The 16,478-nt window shown below is 40.2% G+C and overlaps 1 protein-coding gene across 4 annotated transcripts in view; it reads right to left on the bottom strand.

The window, feature by feature from the left end:
• Positions 1–16,478, bottom strand: part of DGLUCY (D-glutamate cyclase) — a 32,860-nt gene that overhangs the window by 8,485 nt on the left and 7,897 nt on the right. For 2 of the 4 annotated variants that reach the window (XM_077323488.1, XM_077323489.1), the window contains exons 2-10: positions 12,234–12,342; positions 8,690–8,843; positions 7,158–7,356; positions 6,506–6,656; positions 4,830–4,952; positions 3,917–4,114; positions 2,664–2,924; positions 2,441–2,540; positions 1,935–2,083 (exon numbers count right to left, since the gene is read on the bottom strand). In XM_077323488.1, coding sequence (XP_077179603.1) covers positions 1,935–2,083; positions 2,441–2,540; positions 2,664–2,924; positions 3,917–4,114; positions 4,830–4,952; positions 6,506–6,656; positions 7,158–7,356; positions 8,690–8,843; positions 12,234–12,333 — 1,435 coding nt within the window. In that variant the 5' untranslated portion in view covers positions 12,334–12,342. Of the gene's footprint in view, positions 1–1,934; positions 2,084–2,440; positions 2,541–2,663; positions 2,925–3,916; positions 4,115–4,829; positions 4,953–6,505; positions 6,657–7,157; positions 7,357–8,689; positions 8,844–12,233; positions 12,343–12,789; positions 12,848–16,478 lie in introns of those variants that run through there. The other 2 variants (XM_077323487.1, XM_077323490.1) reach the window with 2 other exon arrangements.

Raw genomic sequence — 16,478 nt, 5'->3', positions numbered from 1 at the left:
AATTTAGTTCTATTGATATTCTGAAGTGCTAGCAGAAAGCTATTTTTCCTACTTGACAGAAGGGAAAATGGCAGCAGGAATCTCACTGTTCCAATTTTTTTTTGAGTGGAGCACAATTTTTTTAATGAATACCTCAATGAAAGATTGCCAGCAATATGTGAAGTAAAAATATAAAACATGCCATAAAGGTTTTTTTTAATGTATTATTTAAGACATTTATAGTCCACTTTTTTTGTTTATACAGGAAATATAATTTTCAATAACACTATAAAACAAACATGGGCAAAATGATACATATAAATAAGATCTGATCAGCTATTATAAAACATATGTATACTAGTAGCACTGTAATGCAACGGGCGCTAGCTAAGGTTTGGTGTTGATTTTGGGCCTCAGTTGGAAGCTAGCAACCCTAAGAGGAGGTCCAAATCAGGTTCAAAGACACTTAGGCAGTATGGAATTCCAGAACATGAACTCTTGTTATCATAGACATTTACAGATTTCATTTGTACTACAAGCCTGACATTCAGTGTCTATTTTTGGTATCACAGTCAATGAATCATCAAAGATATATAATATACTGGCAGTAAGGCCTGTTGTACAAAAAAATCCAATGGGCTGCCTGCGTTTCCTTTCAATACTTCCCTCCAGCCTGCAAACGTAGGGGGGGGAAGTACTGAAAGGCAGGCAGGTAGCATCTAACACAAGCGGGTCCTGCATATTACAGCTGTAACATAGGAAGTCCCTTTAAACACTCCCAGCCTTGGGGCTGACATAATCAACTGTTACACCGGAGGTGGGCGGTCACTTTAAATTCTCCCAGCCTTGGTGAGGAGAGTTTAAAGGTACCTAGATCCCCCCCCCCCCCCGTGGCTGTCATGATCAGCTATAATGTGACAGTGGCTCCTTTTAAATATCCCCCCACCTTTGAAGGCAAAGCTTTGCCAGGGAAGATGGGGGGGGGGCGTATGCATCTTGAACATTCAAAACCTTCCAGACTTGGGGTTTCTTGACAGCCCCCAAAAGGTTTTTCTGACTTGGTGGCAGTTAATTTTTTAATTAAAATTTGTTTTAATTTTAATTTTAAAAAAATAATTGAAAAATTATCAGGTGATATGACCATATATGATTATGTCAAAACACGCCACCCAAAATGGTCAATGATGGGCCTGGAAGGGCTGGAAAGGGGAGGGACTCCAGTTATAAAAATCCTTGCTCACTGAGATTAATCACACATTGTAGTAACTGGAAGACAGTGAGGTAAATACTAATTTTAACTTAACTGCATTGGGAGGTGGCAGGGGCAATGGAGTGGCAAATGCCTACCCCAGCCCTGTTCCCAGACCAGCAGAGTAGGCCACTGGGCCTTTTCTGGCATTGGGGTGGGGGTGGGGTGATGAAGCGTGATGTTGTAAGTGGTAGGAGTGTCTGGATGATGTCACTTCTGGTGACATGTGACTTCTGGGGGTGTGGCAGGAAGGTATGGCCTGCTGACATCACTTCTGGGTTGTCTTGAAACCTGAAGAATATTTCAGGAGTTTCTCAATAGTAAAAAGCTTGAAAAGACTATTCCAGGCGTAGGCAGGGTTCTGCCTGGAGGCTTTGGAACAGCCTTTCTCAACTTTTTTACTGTTGTAAAACCCAGAAACATTCTTCAGGCTTTGAGAAACCCCAGAAGTGGTGTGATCATGCAGAATATGGTTGGGAAGCAGAGCTATGTACATGTTCACCAGGGCCCCTCCACTTTCTACCACCTCTAGGTCCATCACTGACCATTTTAGGAGGGGGTGGGTGGGTCAACATGACCATATATGGTCATGTCCCCCAATAAATATTTAGTATTTTTAAAAAATATATAAAAATTAATTAACTCCCACTCCTTCAGAAAACTCTTCCAGGGCTGTCACAAAACCCCATAATGGCATCACATTTACCTGTTGTAGTAATTCCTGGGATACTACGTGCAGCTACAAAGAGCTCATCAATGGGATCCACTAAATGCTTAATATTAATTTTCCTTACATTATAATAATTGCCATCAGCTGCCATCCCAGCACGTTCTATTGCTATCAGGTGACTGAACCTAGTTGGAGGGAGAAGAAAATAATTTACTAAAATTATGATAAGTCTCCAATAATCATGTTTGATGTTGTGACTTATTAAAATATTATTGTCTGCCACCAAAGCTTTCAAAATATTCAGTAGTCATGACTCTGCTTCTTGGACTTCCTGCTTTTCCCATTCCTGACTTTCAATTCCTGTGCCTCGCCAGTGCTCTTCCCCCTTTCCATTCCTCCAGTAGTACACACCCTCCTAAACCCACGTTACGGGCAATTTCCTATCTCATGGCCTTCATTCTCTGCATTCTCCAATCCTTCTTCCCCTCAGCTGTCTCCTCTCTCTGTCCATCTTGCCATTGCTTTGCTTTCTGGCAACATACTTGGGCTTTTTGGGATTTCCATCTTCACACAAAAAGTGCAAAGCTGAATCTGCAGATTCACTATGGTAGCTAATTACAGGGACGGCAGTCTTCAGGATCCCTGTATAAGAAAAGCATGGGGAAAAAAACTACAGTGATAACTGAAGCAGCAATTTAAACAAACAATATGTAACCCCATTATAAAAGCAAGTCACTTTGATTATTGCATAACATAATGTTTTACCTTGTTTGACAGCTTCTTTAATAACCTTCTCATTTAAATTTAAAGCTCTTTGATCAGTTACTATAGTAACATGTTTTCCCAAGGCTTTCAACATGGCTGCCATTGCAATGGCTCCTGGAGGCCCATCATTCTCCTCAGGGGGCTCATAATTGTAGTGGGTAGGAAATCCAGTGGTAATCAACACTGAATGAGCATGTGAAATGGATAGACATGCCTTCAGAAGTTCATCCTGAGAGCACAAGTGTTTCACACCTCTGTCTCCTAAACAAAGATAGAACCGTGAAAAATACATTGAGAGCATTCATCAGAATATTGCCTTGTTTAAAAAAATACTTGAGGGTGCTTGCCCGCACCTTTTCAGTAGGAACTATTCATTGATGAATGTCAACCTCCAAATCACCCTTTGGACTGACAAATTCTGAGTTGCTGCTATAAAGATGTGCAAAAATTTCACAGGGAAATAAATCTTTGTGCATTTTTCTAATAAGTTCAACAATTTTATATACATTATTGTTTACTTATGATTTTATGATTTTTAGTTTTAAATTCATTCAGCCAATTAATATATTAACATTTCACCTTTTACTATGGTACCACAGCATTCATTGTACTGGCCTAAATTACTGGAAATAAAGTGTTCATTGATAAATGGCAATTTGGTGGGAGTATAGAATGAACCTTCAGTGCGGCTGTACTAATTCTTTCATCCAGTCCAGTCAACGATATAGGAAGGTTGCAGTAGGGATTTGTTTGGGCTTTCCTTTACAGTTCTAACTACATTTGTAACTACCATGGAAACTTGCTGGATGACCTTGAGCCAGTTACATATGCTCAACCTAACCTACTTCACAGGGTTGTTCTGAGGATAAAATGGAGAGAAGCCGCTTTGGCCTCCATTGGAGAGAAAGGGGTGTATAAATGTATATAAATGCAGTAAATAAATAAATGCAAACTAGAAGATCAATATACATGGACTTGTTGTTAGGTGCGAAGTCGTGTCCAACCCATCGCGACCCCATGGACAATGATCCTCCAGGCCTTCCTGTCCTCTACCATTCCCCGGAGTCCATTTAAGTTTGCACCGACTGCTTCAGTGACTCCATCCAGCCACCTCATTCTCTGTCGTGGACTACTAGTGTTTTAATTTTCTCTTTGGTAGTATGCTATCTTGAAGCAATTCTATAGTTAACATTTTAAATACAAATAGACACAACAAGAAGATTTATTTCTTTTTACTCTCTTTTTGCTTTCACCTGGGTCCACTCCAATAATCTCTTCTAGTCTTCTGATTTTTTGTACGGCCGTTGCAGATGTGATGCTATAATGCAAAGGATTCTGACAAATACAGTAAACCTCAGGGATTTCTTTGCCGTAATTAACTGCAGCATCTTCATCCTTCAAATCAGTGATAAACATACAGCCAGGAGAATGAGTAAAAGCCAGTGGAGACTCTGAAACAAAAAGTCACAGAATCTAAGAAATCTACACAAAGAAACAAACTGAGGCTCAGGACAAGGCAAGATAAGTTAGACCCGTAACACTAAACATATAGCCAGTTGGCCAGCACTAAATGGATGAATATACTTCGTGTAAGCCCATCTTGTGTCTCTCAGAAAGTAATCTATAGTGTCCTGAAACATCTAAGTAACATTCTAGAAACACTGGAAACTGTTGCAGCTAAGTTCCAGGCACAATTTGCTTTGCTTGAGATTTCTGCTGTGATTTATAGAAATTAAAACAAAGGACACAACATAACTATTCTGATTTTCCATTCCACTTAGTAATTGCTCTGCAGTACTATGAATAACTTAACAAAAGTAGAGATTTGAGTAATTAGGTGATCTTGTGTAAGAATGGGACACACATTTGTTCACACATGTCAATGACAGACTGATTCTAAATCACACTTTACAGAAAGTTACTGCAGTTAAAAGGAAGGGCCTTTTGACAGCCGCTAGCTTTCACTCTCTGTGGCAACATTCGACTCATTCAACATTCAACATTCGTTTGTGGAAACCTTTTTAAAATGGCTTCAGACACATCATCCATAACTGGAATAATAGGCCTGCAGAGGAGAGCAAATTTAGTTCACTAGGGCTACTGGCTGTATTTAATTTCTTTTGGGTTTGGATGGAAGCAATTCTAATTATCTTATTAGATACATACTGCAATTCCTGATGGCTTCCACTCCTGTTACCCCACAGGCCCAAAAGACTGGAACATCATCTGGATGAGCTTGTACCTTATCACCATAGTCTACCTCAGAAAGATCTTTGATACCTAATAAACCTGAAATTAACAAATAATAAAATCACATTACTATTGCAGCAGTAATGATGACAAAGTTAAGGCAAACTCAATGACTATACATTACTATTGTAACAACTAAAACAGCAATTAAACTCCACATATGGACATCTGTATATGTGGCCCTATTGCTTGACCTAATACTACCATCTATTTTCTTATGCCTGTTTTAATCTATATATTCCTTAAATTCATTAATGCAGCAAATCTATTAAAATTAATTATAATTGTTGCTTAATATTGCTTGCGTTGTTTTCTACTAGAAAACAATCAGTTTGGTTAATTAGCTCAAATCAATATCTGAAATTCCCCCTACCCATTTACTTTTTTGGCTTTTCCTGTCTCCTTGTTGCTGTCTAGTCAACAAATGTCAGTGACAGCAAAAGCCACAACATTCCTTTCTGAATGTTATAGTAGCTAGGGTTGCCAGCCCCCACCAAAGAGCCAGCTTGGTGTAGTGGTTAGGAGTGTGGACTTCTAATCTGGCGAGCTGGGTTTGATTCCACACTCTCCCACATGCAGCCAGCTGGGTAACCCTGGGCTCACCCCAGGACTGATAAAGCTGTTCTGACCGAGCAGGAATATCAGGGCTCTCTCAGCCTCACCTACCTCACAGGGTGTCTGTTTTGGGGAGAGGAAAGGGAAGGCGACTGTAAGCCACTTTGAGATCTGATGAAATTGGTTTAGCCTGAACTATCCAGGTCAGAGCTTATACTTGGTAAGTGTCAAATTATTTCAGTTTTTACAACTTTGTTTCATGTTCTAGAAGTTCTTACTAAGACTTACTGTGTTGTTAGAAAGGGGTTTATTCAGGTGCGCAGCCATGTTGGTCTGAAGCAGCAGAACAAAGTTTGAATGCAGTTGCACTTTTAAGACCAATAAAGTTTTATTATAGGTATAAGCTGTTGTGTGCATGCACTTTTCTTGAGATACATTGTAATGGAAGTTACCAGTCCACACCCATTGCACTTGTGCAACTCCAGATATTAACCAGATATCTTTACTAAACAGATGGCTGGCATTCTGTTACGGGCCAATGTATCTGAAAAAGTACATGCACACAACAACTTAAATCCAAAACTACTTTGTTGGTCTTAAAAGTGCTACAGGGTGGAAACTTTGTTCTGCTACTTCAGACCGACACAACTACCCACTTGAATCTATGCAAAAGCCTATTTGCTTACTCAGTGTTCAGAGCTACTGAAGGACTTTTAATCAGCATGACTCTGGCTCAAATCCTGGCATACTAAGTGGCTTTAGCCAAGCCATTTTCAGTCATTTTCAGCCTCAATCCTCCATTCTACTATACTGCTTCATAAGAATGCAGTAAGACTAGAACATAATCTTTGTGATGGATTTTGAACCCTGAAAGTTCTATACAAATGCTAAGTGTTGCGGTGTGAAGTCACCACAGGACACAATGTAGGAAGCATGCTTCCCGTTAAATACATCTGCCACTGAAAATATCATACAAAAAACATAGAGACATTATACAGGTGAATGTATGTATATGTATGTATATTAAAGATACTGACCAGGATTACCAATGTGAACTGGTGCTCCATGTGATTTTATCATTGGGTAGGTGGTTTGTACAACCATTTCCAATCTGTCATTGGGAATCGGTCTCATTGATACCACTAGATTACAGTGAAAATGTTCAGAATCATGGCAAGGCACAGCAGTCTGGTAAAGAGTTTTTTAAAAACAAATATCAAGGCTTTGAAGGCTCATTCATTTTAATATTATAACGATTTAAAGAATTGAACTAATATGCTTATCCTTAACACATGCACAATATTCATTAGAAAGATGAATGAATGTTCATAGTTTAGCTCAAGGGTAGGCAGTGTATGGTGAACAGGTTGTATCCAGTTAATCTGAATCTAGCAGTCCCCTTCTTTCCTTCTTGTCAGAGGCTACAGCATGTCTGGAAGTAAACTATGTAACCTGCTGTGTAAGCCAACGAAAAGCCTTGCACAACCAGGACTGCCTAGACCTGAGCTCAATATTTTTAGTATTAATTTTTTTAGTAATCTTTCCATTACACCACAAGTAATACTACTACAAAATAGCCAACTTTTGAAGTTACACTGTTTATCCTGAATCCAGCAAAAGGTATTTGCAGCTACCCGGTTTTATCAGTTTTAAATATTATAAAGTGCATTTAATTTAATACATCCTTACCTTGTACATGCTTACGTTACATTTCTGTTCAACATTTCTTATAGGGATGCCAACCTTCTGGACTGCCTTTTCAAATGTGAAACTACAGCCTAGATAGAAAGTCACCATGTCTTCAAACTGTTCAGAATATTCCTTCAAGCTTGTTAGAATTCCTGTACATAATCCATTCTCATATTTCATGTACTGCAGACAGTCAGTTCTATTAAAAGAAATGAACATTGTCAAAACACTGAGAAATATTGTTTAGATTTGCCTAACTGGAGTCAGTCATTTAACATTTCATTTATCAATTTCCTTCACCCCCCTTATGCTGGAGGCTGCTGTGGGATGTGTGTGTGTATATATGAGTCTCCTGAATCCAATTACTGAGGTTGCATTTAGCATGATTAGGCTGAACCACAAATCTATGAACCCAACAAAAAGGTGCTCCCAACAAGTGATCAGTGTTGTCAGAGCTGCCAATTGTATTCATACATCAAAGATGGGTGATGAGAAGGGCATCACAAGTGTAGCTGCATTCATACTTCTGTGGATAAAGACAATAACATTTCAAAAACATTTCTGGCCTTGATTTAGGACTCTTAGGAAAATGAGGACAATATTGTCAACTGCATCCATTCTAAGGAGTACTGGATATTGCTTGGTGTAATGGTTGAGAGTAGTGGCTTCTAATCTGGCGAGCCAGCTCCTCAACATGCAGCCAGCTGGGTGACCTTGGGCTAGTCACAGTCCTGATAGAGCTGTTCTCACAGAGCAGTCCTGTCAGAGCTCTCTCAGCCCCATCTCCCTCACAGGGTGTCTATTGTGAGGAGAGGAAGGGAAGGCAATTGTAAGCCACTTTGAGACTTCTTCAGGTTCTGAAAAGTGGGCCATAAAATAATCCCTTTTTAATTATTATTCAAAGTGTTCCTGTAAGTCTTTCTGGATTTTTAAAAATTAAAACCTAATTTCATATTAAAATTTCACCATGTTTCATATTAGTTTAAAATTTTGTTTCAGGTCTTGATTTTCTGAACTTTATGATGCTGGACAAAGGTCATTACAGTTATAATACTCAAGTGGCTACACATGCAGGAAGTTGTAATAGAAGTTTAATGCTGCATTGATCTGCATAGATGTTGATGCAAAGCTGTGGGGAGCCAAACTATTTTGAACCTTCTTTCCAATTACCCCAATTATTTTGCTCCTTCTGCAAAGATACTCCGCATGGAACAGCAAAATCGGTCAAGTAACACCCCCACAACATAGTTTTTGCACAGGAAGATAGCTCGGGTTGGGGGCAAGAGCCATTTCCCACAGCTGCTATGTGGTCACAGGGAACACAACTCTTTCAAAACAGAAATGTTTAGTTTGATCCTGTTAATTTTGGCAGTCTCAAACTTGATCTCAAAAATCAAAATAAACTCTCAAACTTTTTATTTAGTAGCAAAAGTTGTAGCAGTAAGCAAAATAAATGTGTAGACAGACTCTTACATGTGGTTTATTGGGCTAAAACAATATTTTTGCATGTATAGATAATCTAACTTGCATACCTAATATCTGAGTGAGTGCTCACAGCAGGGCATTTCCATTCCCCTGGTTTACTTCTGTAAAGCAATGGAAGGGGCCCTTCATTTGCATGGCAAAATTTTTCAAAGTCATCCGCAAGAGATTTGTGCAGAATTATAACATTTGCCTGCTGGAACCCTGTAAGAATTTTTAAAAGAATGTTAACCTGTTATATATACCGTATACATATTTCTTTGCTCATTTGGCCTAGCTACTAGCTATTAAAATGAAGAAACATGCTTCTAACATTCTCTCTCTTTTGCAATACCGTAGACTTCGAGGAATGGTAGAGGACAGGAAGGCCTGGAGGATCGTTGTCCATGGAGTCGCGATGGGTCGGACACGACTTCGCACCTAACAACAAGTCACTTAAGAGATAGTCTATCTTGAACCAGATACATCACCACATATTTTTGCTCAGATACTTCTGGAAATGGTCTTCTGGAAATTGTCCTCTTTTCCTACATAAAGTACAGACTTCCCTAAACATGTGAAAGCTGGGAATAATTTGCTATACCAACTTGTTTTCTCTTGATCCCAATGCTCTAATTTTGGCTAAGGTCTGGCTTCATTTGGTCACCAAAACTCTCTTCCTCCCTTCTGCTGCTAACAGTACAGCTTCACACCCAGGTTACAGTGGCACCGGTTTTGAGGAATATATGACAGCTGCAGTAGTTAGCAGTTTTGATTTTCTGGGTGACTCTGCATGATATAGGTGACAAAGGGTAGAGATTGGTGGGATTAAGGGGCACAACGAAAACAAAGGTACAAGCAGGCATCATTTTGAAAAAAACATTTTTTGAAGAAGGGAAGTGAGCAAAGCATGGTGGCAGCCTGGGAAGTAAGAGGAGGAATGCCCAAATGCAGAAACGCTAGAGTCAACTTGAAGCATCCAAAGGAAACCCAAAACAAGGCTAAAACAAGGTAGGTCTCCTAATGCGGAAATGGTCTAAGATAGAAAGAGTGGCTCCTCAGTAACAGCATAGTCGGGAATTTGCAGAAGGGGAAACAGGTAGAAATCAGCACATTACATATAGGTACACTTTTTTAAAAAAGCATTGTAATGCATAGGTCATAACAGTATTGTAGGAGAAAGCCTCATGTTCTTAGAAAGCCTCATGTACCTACCATTGCAGTTGCAACTCTATTAAACAAACTAGCTTCAAAGTCCGTTCCTAAGAACGAGCATTGAAAGGGTCCCCTCCCCTGGCCAAGCAGCGTAAGGTGGCTTTGGGCCGCAGCTCGCAGCCGGACCAAGTGGGGCGGGCAGGGGCTGCCCAGCTTGTTAGCAGAGCCGGGACACAGCTCCTTAGCAGGCAGTCAGCAGGCCCTGCTTAGCAGACTGAAGGCCATCATTAGCAGGCCTTGCTTAGCAGGCCCAGCCTAGCAGGCTGGGAAGCCCTGTTTAGCAGGCCCTCCACCATGACCCTTTGCCCAGGGCCCTCTCCCTTTACCTGCTGCTGGCTCATGGCACTGAGGCGCGTCTGAGAACAAAGAGGCTAGAGTCCAGGGACGGTGGGACGGAGCTGCAGGGGAAGGGCCAATCAGGGTGCAGCCATTTTGTGGATGTACCCACCATGCCGTATCAAAATTCCAGATGTACGACAGGCTCAAAAAGACTGGGAAACCCTGCCTGATGTGCTTCTTCTTTTTTAAATTCTTATACCATTCAAACAGCCTAGTGCCTTCTAGCTGAGGCTTTGCTTCCCGTTCTAGGAAGACTATGATCCTGGCATAAGTCTGCAAAAACAGATGCCTCAAAAGAGTTTCAATAGTTGCCAGGACAAGTTTTTTAGATGGGCATATAAGTTAAACGGAGTATTTTTTGATGCGCATTTCACATGCATTGTTTGGGTTTCAATGGGACTGGAATATTTGTGTCAAGCTTAATTCATTAGAAACAAACATGGAAGAGGAAACTCATGTGTACTTTTCAGCTATCTCTTTTAATTTTAGTTTAGCATTCAGCTACTGGCAACATCTACTAGGCTAACTCAAGAATTCTGGGTTATGTTTCAGGACTGAACTTTCTATTTTGATGCCAGTTTTCTCATTGAAAAAAAATTCAAAGGAAGAAGATGAGTATGCTATAGATTCATGGTTTTTTTCACTAGTGGCTACTTTTAATACAAGTCATTTTAGTAAGTGCTCTTTCAATGACAGGGACTGGACAGACTATCATTGTAATGCTGACAACAAAAAAATCAAAAACAAATGAAAAGGACAAACAACTTTAAATAGCAATGACTAGTAGGTCTGCTATATTAAGTCAATGAGTCAAGTTTTATTTTTTGCAGTTTTCTAAACATCCACAGGCCACAGAAAGTGATATCTGTAAATGAGTTTAGAATTTGTAGCATAAATAGTACAAAGAGTATGGTTAAGGTGATGTATTAATGTCAAAAGTTACTCTCTCAGCAAAGCACTTATAAATGCGGTAGTTTTGTAGAATGTCTCCTACTTCTCTTAGTTACTATACTAACTATATAATTATGAGTGAATGTTATGTTGTAACAATACCTTTAATAAAAAGAAACAGCAATAGTAATGGTAATTAAAAAAATATATTCTTCAGCTGCAATTCTATGTTGGGAGAGGGAGCAGGGTGATACAAAACAAACTGGTATAAAGCTGGAAGTCCCGCAATTATATTATTACAAACCAGAATTCATAAACTGGGCTGTAACTCTAGTATACAATACTGGTTTGTGGCCATCCTATTACACAGAGTTAATAGAATGACTACCTCTGAGATGCTACTGGTACTTGATCCTTTTACTTGTTCCTTTAATATTAACAATACTAGGTGATATTAATTATATGAAAAGCTTCAACTGTCCAGGTTAACACACCACAGCTGGGACACAACAGCACATTCCTAAACAAAAAATAAACGCCTCAGGTGGCTCCACCGTACTGCACAGTGCAGTGGAGCCATCTTGGGTATTTTTTGTCCCTCCTGGGATGCCATACGTCAGGTGAAGGTGGGGAGGAGCTGGGCCCAGACAGCCCAACTCTTCCATTCTGGATGGCCCTGTTGCCACCCAGGGCAAAGAAGGAAACACTGATTTATCCAATTTCCTCTGCCCCAGGGCAACTGAGGACCTGAGTCAGGTCAGACCTGGGACAGCCCTGGCCACAGCTGACATTGAGCAGAACCAGGAATCTATTCCATCACCAGACAAGCAGTTGTGTGGAAAAAGTCTTAGTGTAATGCCTCAATGTAACTGTAGTATAAGTGAGAACTGTGAGCATATCTGTTTGTTTTTGAAAAAGCAGGCTACCCAGACAAAGATTTCTAATTCAAAAATCTTGATAGTATTGTAACCTAGGAGATTGCAAAAAGGTAACATTATATTGTGACAGAACTCAGTTGTGGTGGGAAAGGGTTTTGTTTAATTCAAAATGTGTTAAGCTATAACATTTCTTTACCAAGCTGCTTCCCATTCCTGCCCAGATCTGTTTCTATTGTTCTTTAATGCACAAAGAAAAACAGAGTGTCTTTCATGTATTTAAAAGTTCACTTACCTTCTGACATTCCAGAAGTACTGCTAATGCTGAGTTTATTTGACCGAATTAGTTTTCTGACAGCAGATGGAAGAAGTGTTTTTACATGTCTTATGATCATGTCTTCCTCCTGGAATAGGATAAAATGTAATTCTTATGAAGTGTGATCAAGGGAAACATCTAGTGATTTTAAAACTATCTAGTGGTTTTAACACATCGTTTTATTTTATCATTTAAGTTTTATAGTTTGTTTTCATTTGCTGGATTAATTAACAAAGTAAGTGACATTTCTCAGCCTAAACATCTATCACTTTCTGCAGTACGATGTAGTGATTTAATATATATATATATATATATATATATATATATATATATATATATATATAATACTCAATAGATATTAAGTAAATTTACAACTTTTCTTTGTTAAAATGATTACAGGAATTACAAAATCATTAAAAATCTAGTCTACCAAAAAAGGCACTAATTTCAATAGCTTTCCCAACATTGTGCCGATATAAGATCCAACCTCCTCTATAAATAACAATTATTATACCCACACCCCAAGCTGTCTCACCTCTATACTTTGTTTTAATTCTGATGAGGCCATGGTTTGTAAAGTAATTCCTAAACAAAGGTGATTTTCAACAAAGAAAATTACTGGTTTATATTCTTTTTAAATGAATGAGTTAATAATCAACCTATAGTTGGTTAGACATTTCCAAAAGAGCTCAAGGTACAATGCTTGGTATTTTAATTATCCTACAAGGCAGCTGTATATTTTTCTTTGATATGAAGGTTCACATTTTAAGTAAATGTCTTAATGCATTTAGGCAGAACATGAGAGGGAAGGGCAGTAAGGGATCAGTTCTTGTGACCTATTCTTATATGCCCAGGGTAATGCTGATTGCCACTTTGGGGTCAGAAAGGAATTTATCTCCAAAATAGACTGGCCCAGGGATCCTGGAAGTTATATACCTTCCCCTGAGCACAGAGCAGGGGTCACTGAGGAAGTGGGAGGAGGAGGTAATTGTGAATTTCCTCTGTTGTGCAGTGTGGGAGGGGGGGCGCGCGGGGTATTGGACTAAATGATTCCTTGGGTCCCATCTCAAAATGATACCCATCTCAAAATGAATAATGGTAAGCTCAATATATTTATAACACTTTTAAAATCATTTTACTTTCATGAATAGAAAACATTTAACCCCTGTCCTGTTTTTGCTATCCCAATGTCCAATTTTTGTATCAAGGAAATATGATCAGCCTATACATAGTACTTTAAATATGATAGTATAGCAACCATCTTTAGGACCGAGTTATTGACGGACTGATATGTAATATGTAGGAAAATGAAACAGTCTGGTCTAGAGGAAGACCAACAAAGTTGTATATAAGCTTTTGGGTGAACACACACGTCCTCATACTGGACAACAGTTAGGGTCATTCCGCACCTGATAAATATAGTGAAATGATTACCTTATGAAGATGCCATAATTATGACATTTTGCACAATGTCGCCAACTTCCCATGTTCATTTAGCAAACCTCAAGCAACATCTGCCATTTTAAAGTGGTAGTTGGGGAATTGCAGAAAGTGGATTCCCCAACCTAAAAGGCGCGAGCTACAAGAGAGCAACCAGCAAGCCACAGACTAAAGAAATGTATGGAGGCAGAATCACAGAATTACAGAATCATAGAGTTGGAAGGGGCCATACAGGCCACCTAGTCCAACCCCCTGCTCAATGCAGGATCAGCCTAAAGCATCCTAAAGCAACCAAGAAAAGTGTGTATCCAACCTTTGCTTGAAGACTGCCAGGGAGGAGGAGATGATCACCTCCTTAGGCAGCCTATAGGCGAAGAAGCCGCCAATATCCCGCCTTCGCACCTGTCTCCCTCTCCCTTCTCCCGGGGATGGGAACTTTTCATTTTAGAGCAAACTCCTGGAGCAATGAATAGGCATTCAATTGTGCAGGCAAAGCCTAAAAGAATTTTTCCCCAAAGTTGTCACACAAAGCATGCCTCTCTAAAGTCCCCCGCCCCAAATCGGGAACGAGATTAATTTTTCCAAAACGGGTGGCATTATTAAAAGCACTATGCATCTATGATAAGATGCATTGGTGTTTCAATGAAGAAGTTTTACTTTAAAAAATTAGAGGGCATCACAGGCTCTTTAAAACATTGTGAAAGGGGATTTGGCTGCCTGGCTTGAGTGTAAAGCGCGTTACTCTCTTCTGCCATTTCAAGCAGTGCTTGTGGAGTGTGAGAAGCACGAGAAGGGGGCAGATGAAAGCAAGAGAGTCAGAAGATGAGGAATGGCCAGAGGCACAATTTTTAGCGCTATGCCATTTCCCTGACGTAATGCTATTTTATTCAATGTGTGGAAATGCCTTAAGTGACAGACTGATCCGCGGAAGGGGCCTAGCGTCCCCAAATGGGGTCGCAACCCCAAGCTGAGAACAACTGAGTTAAGTTATAGTTCTGCAGCTCAGAATTAGTGAGGATCATAATGATGTTAGTATAAGCCAGGCTTTTTCAACCAGGTTTTTATGAAACCCTAGGGTTTCTTGAAGGCCCTGGAAAGGTTTCCTGAATGGGTGGGAGTTAATGGATTTTTATATATGTTTACAGCTAAAGCTCACATACTTTGGACACATCATGCAATCATACTCGTTAGAAAAATCGTTAATGCTCAGCATGGTCATCGGCAAAAGGAAACGTGGTCGCCAAAGGATCTGCTGGCTCGACACAATCAAAGCCAGTACAGGGATGAACATGAAGCAACTTAAAAAAGCAGTCAGAGACAGGGACGCATGGCGAAGACTTTCCTATAGAATCGCCGAGGGTCGGACACGACTGAATGAATGACATCATCATCATCCTCCACATGCAGTCAGCTGGGCGACCTTGGGCTCATCACAGCCCTGATAGTGCCACTCTCACAGCGCAGTAGCATCGGGGCTCTTTCAGCCCCACCTACCTCAGAGAGTGCCTGTTGTGGGAAGAGGATGGGAAGGCTACTCTGAGGCTCCTTCTGGTAGAGAAAAGTGGGGTATAAAAAACAACTCCTCCTCCTCGTTCCACCTTAGAAACTGAAAACAGGATAATTTCTTTTCAATTACTACATGTAACAGGATCAAGGACAGCTTCCACAACTCAAGGACAGCTTGAGTTTCCCTCAACTCTTGTGTAAGTGGTGAAGGCAGGAGTGATTTGACCCCTTTCCTCACTGCAATCTATATGACTTTTACTCCATATGGGTCTCCACCAAATTGGGTTGCCAGGTTCCCCTGGCCAATGGCAGGAGATGAGGGGCAGAGTTGCCAGATCAAGGTTGGGAAACTCCTGGGAATTTGGGGATGAAGTTTATGGAAGATGGGAACCTCAGTCGGTACAATGCTCCAGAGTCCAAAGGAGACATTTTTTATAGGGGAACTGATCTCTGTGATCTGGAGATGAGCTGTAAATGGGATAGGAAAGCTGAGATCTTAAGTTGTCAGAGCTTTTAACAGATGGACTAGAACAGCAGTCCGCAACTTTCCGGCTGTGCCGGAGTGGGGGGAGAGGGCGGCCCGGGGCACAAACGCACACGCACGGCAGCTCTGTGCATGCGCAAAACTGTCGCGCGTGCGTGTTTGCGGTCCTGCTGGACGCAAATGCACATGCATGGCAGACAAAATGAATGCAGAACAACTGTTAGACAGTTACTTAGATTCTCTTTTTCTATACAAAAGTTTGTCTTCTTAATAAAACTATTTTATGTTTATATAATGCCAGTATGTTGGCATTTAATAGCAAGTTCTCTCTCCCACCCCCACCCCCGACTTAGCTTAGAGATTTGTGTAATAGTCTTCTTGGGTCTATACATCACTCTGAAGGATTCTTTCCAGTAACATATAATGTGTACCTCATTGTACCGGAATTTCCAATAGGAATTTTAAAAAGTTTAAACTTTAAGGGGACAAAATCTGGGCCTGTGCTAAAATCTACCACAGTCTGTCCAGGAAACGGAGGGATAACAAGACAGACAGACAAAATGGTTAACTTTTAAAAAGTGAACAAGAGCAAAGCTTATTCACTGGGGGTGGGGCAGCTGAGGCAGCTATTAACTATCAACCAGGAATTGTTGGAAGTTACATTTAACAGCCAACTATTCTCTCAGATAGGTTTTATAAAAATTCTCTCAGATAGGTTTTATACAGCACTCTGCTGCAATTTTGTTTCACAAGATACAGGCAACCCTGAAATGCTACTATAATGTCTTTAAATA

This window comes from Paroedura picta, chromosome 2 (assembly GCF_049243985.1).
Source record: "Paroedura picta isolate Pp20150507F chromosome 2, Ppicta_v3.0, whole genome shotgun sequence".
In the NCBI taxonomy this organism is placed as follows: Eukaryota; Metazoa; Chordata; class Lepidosauria; order Squamata; family Gekkonidae; genus Paroedura; species Paroedura picta.
Note: the sequence above shows the minus strand (reverse complement) of the source record. Positions and strands in the feature narration are given on the sequence as shown.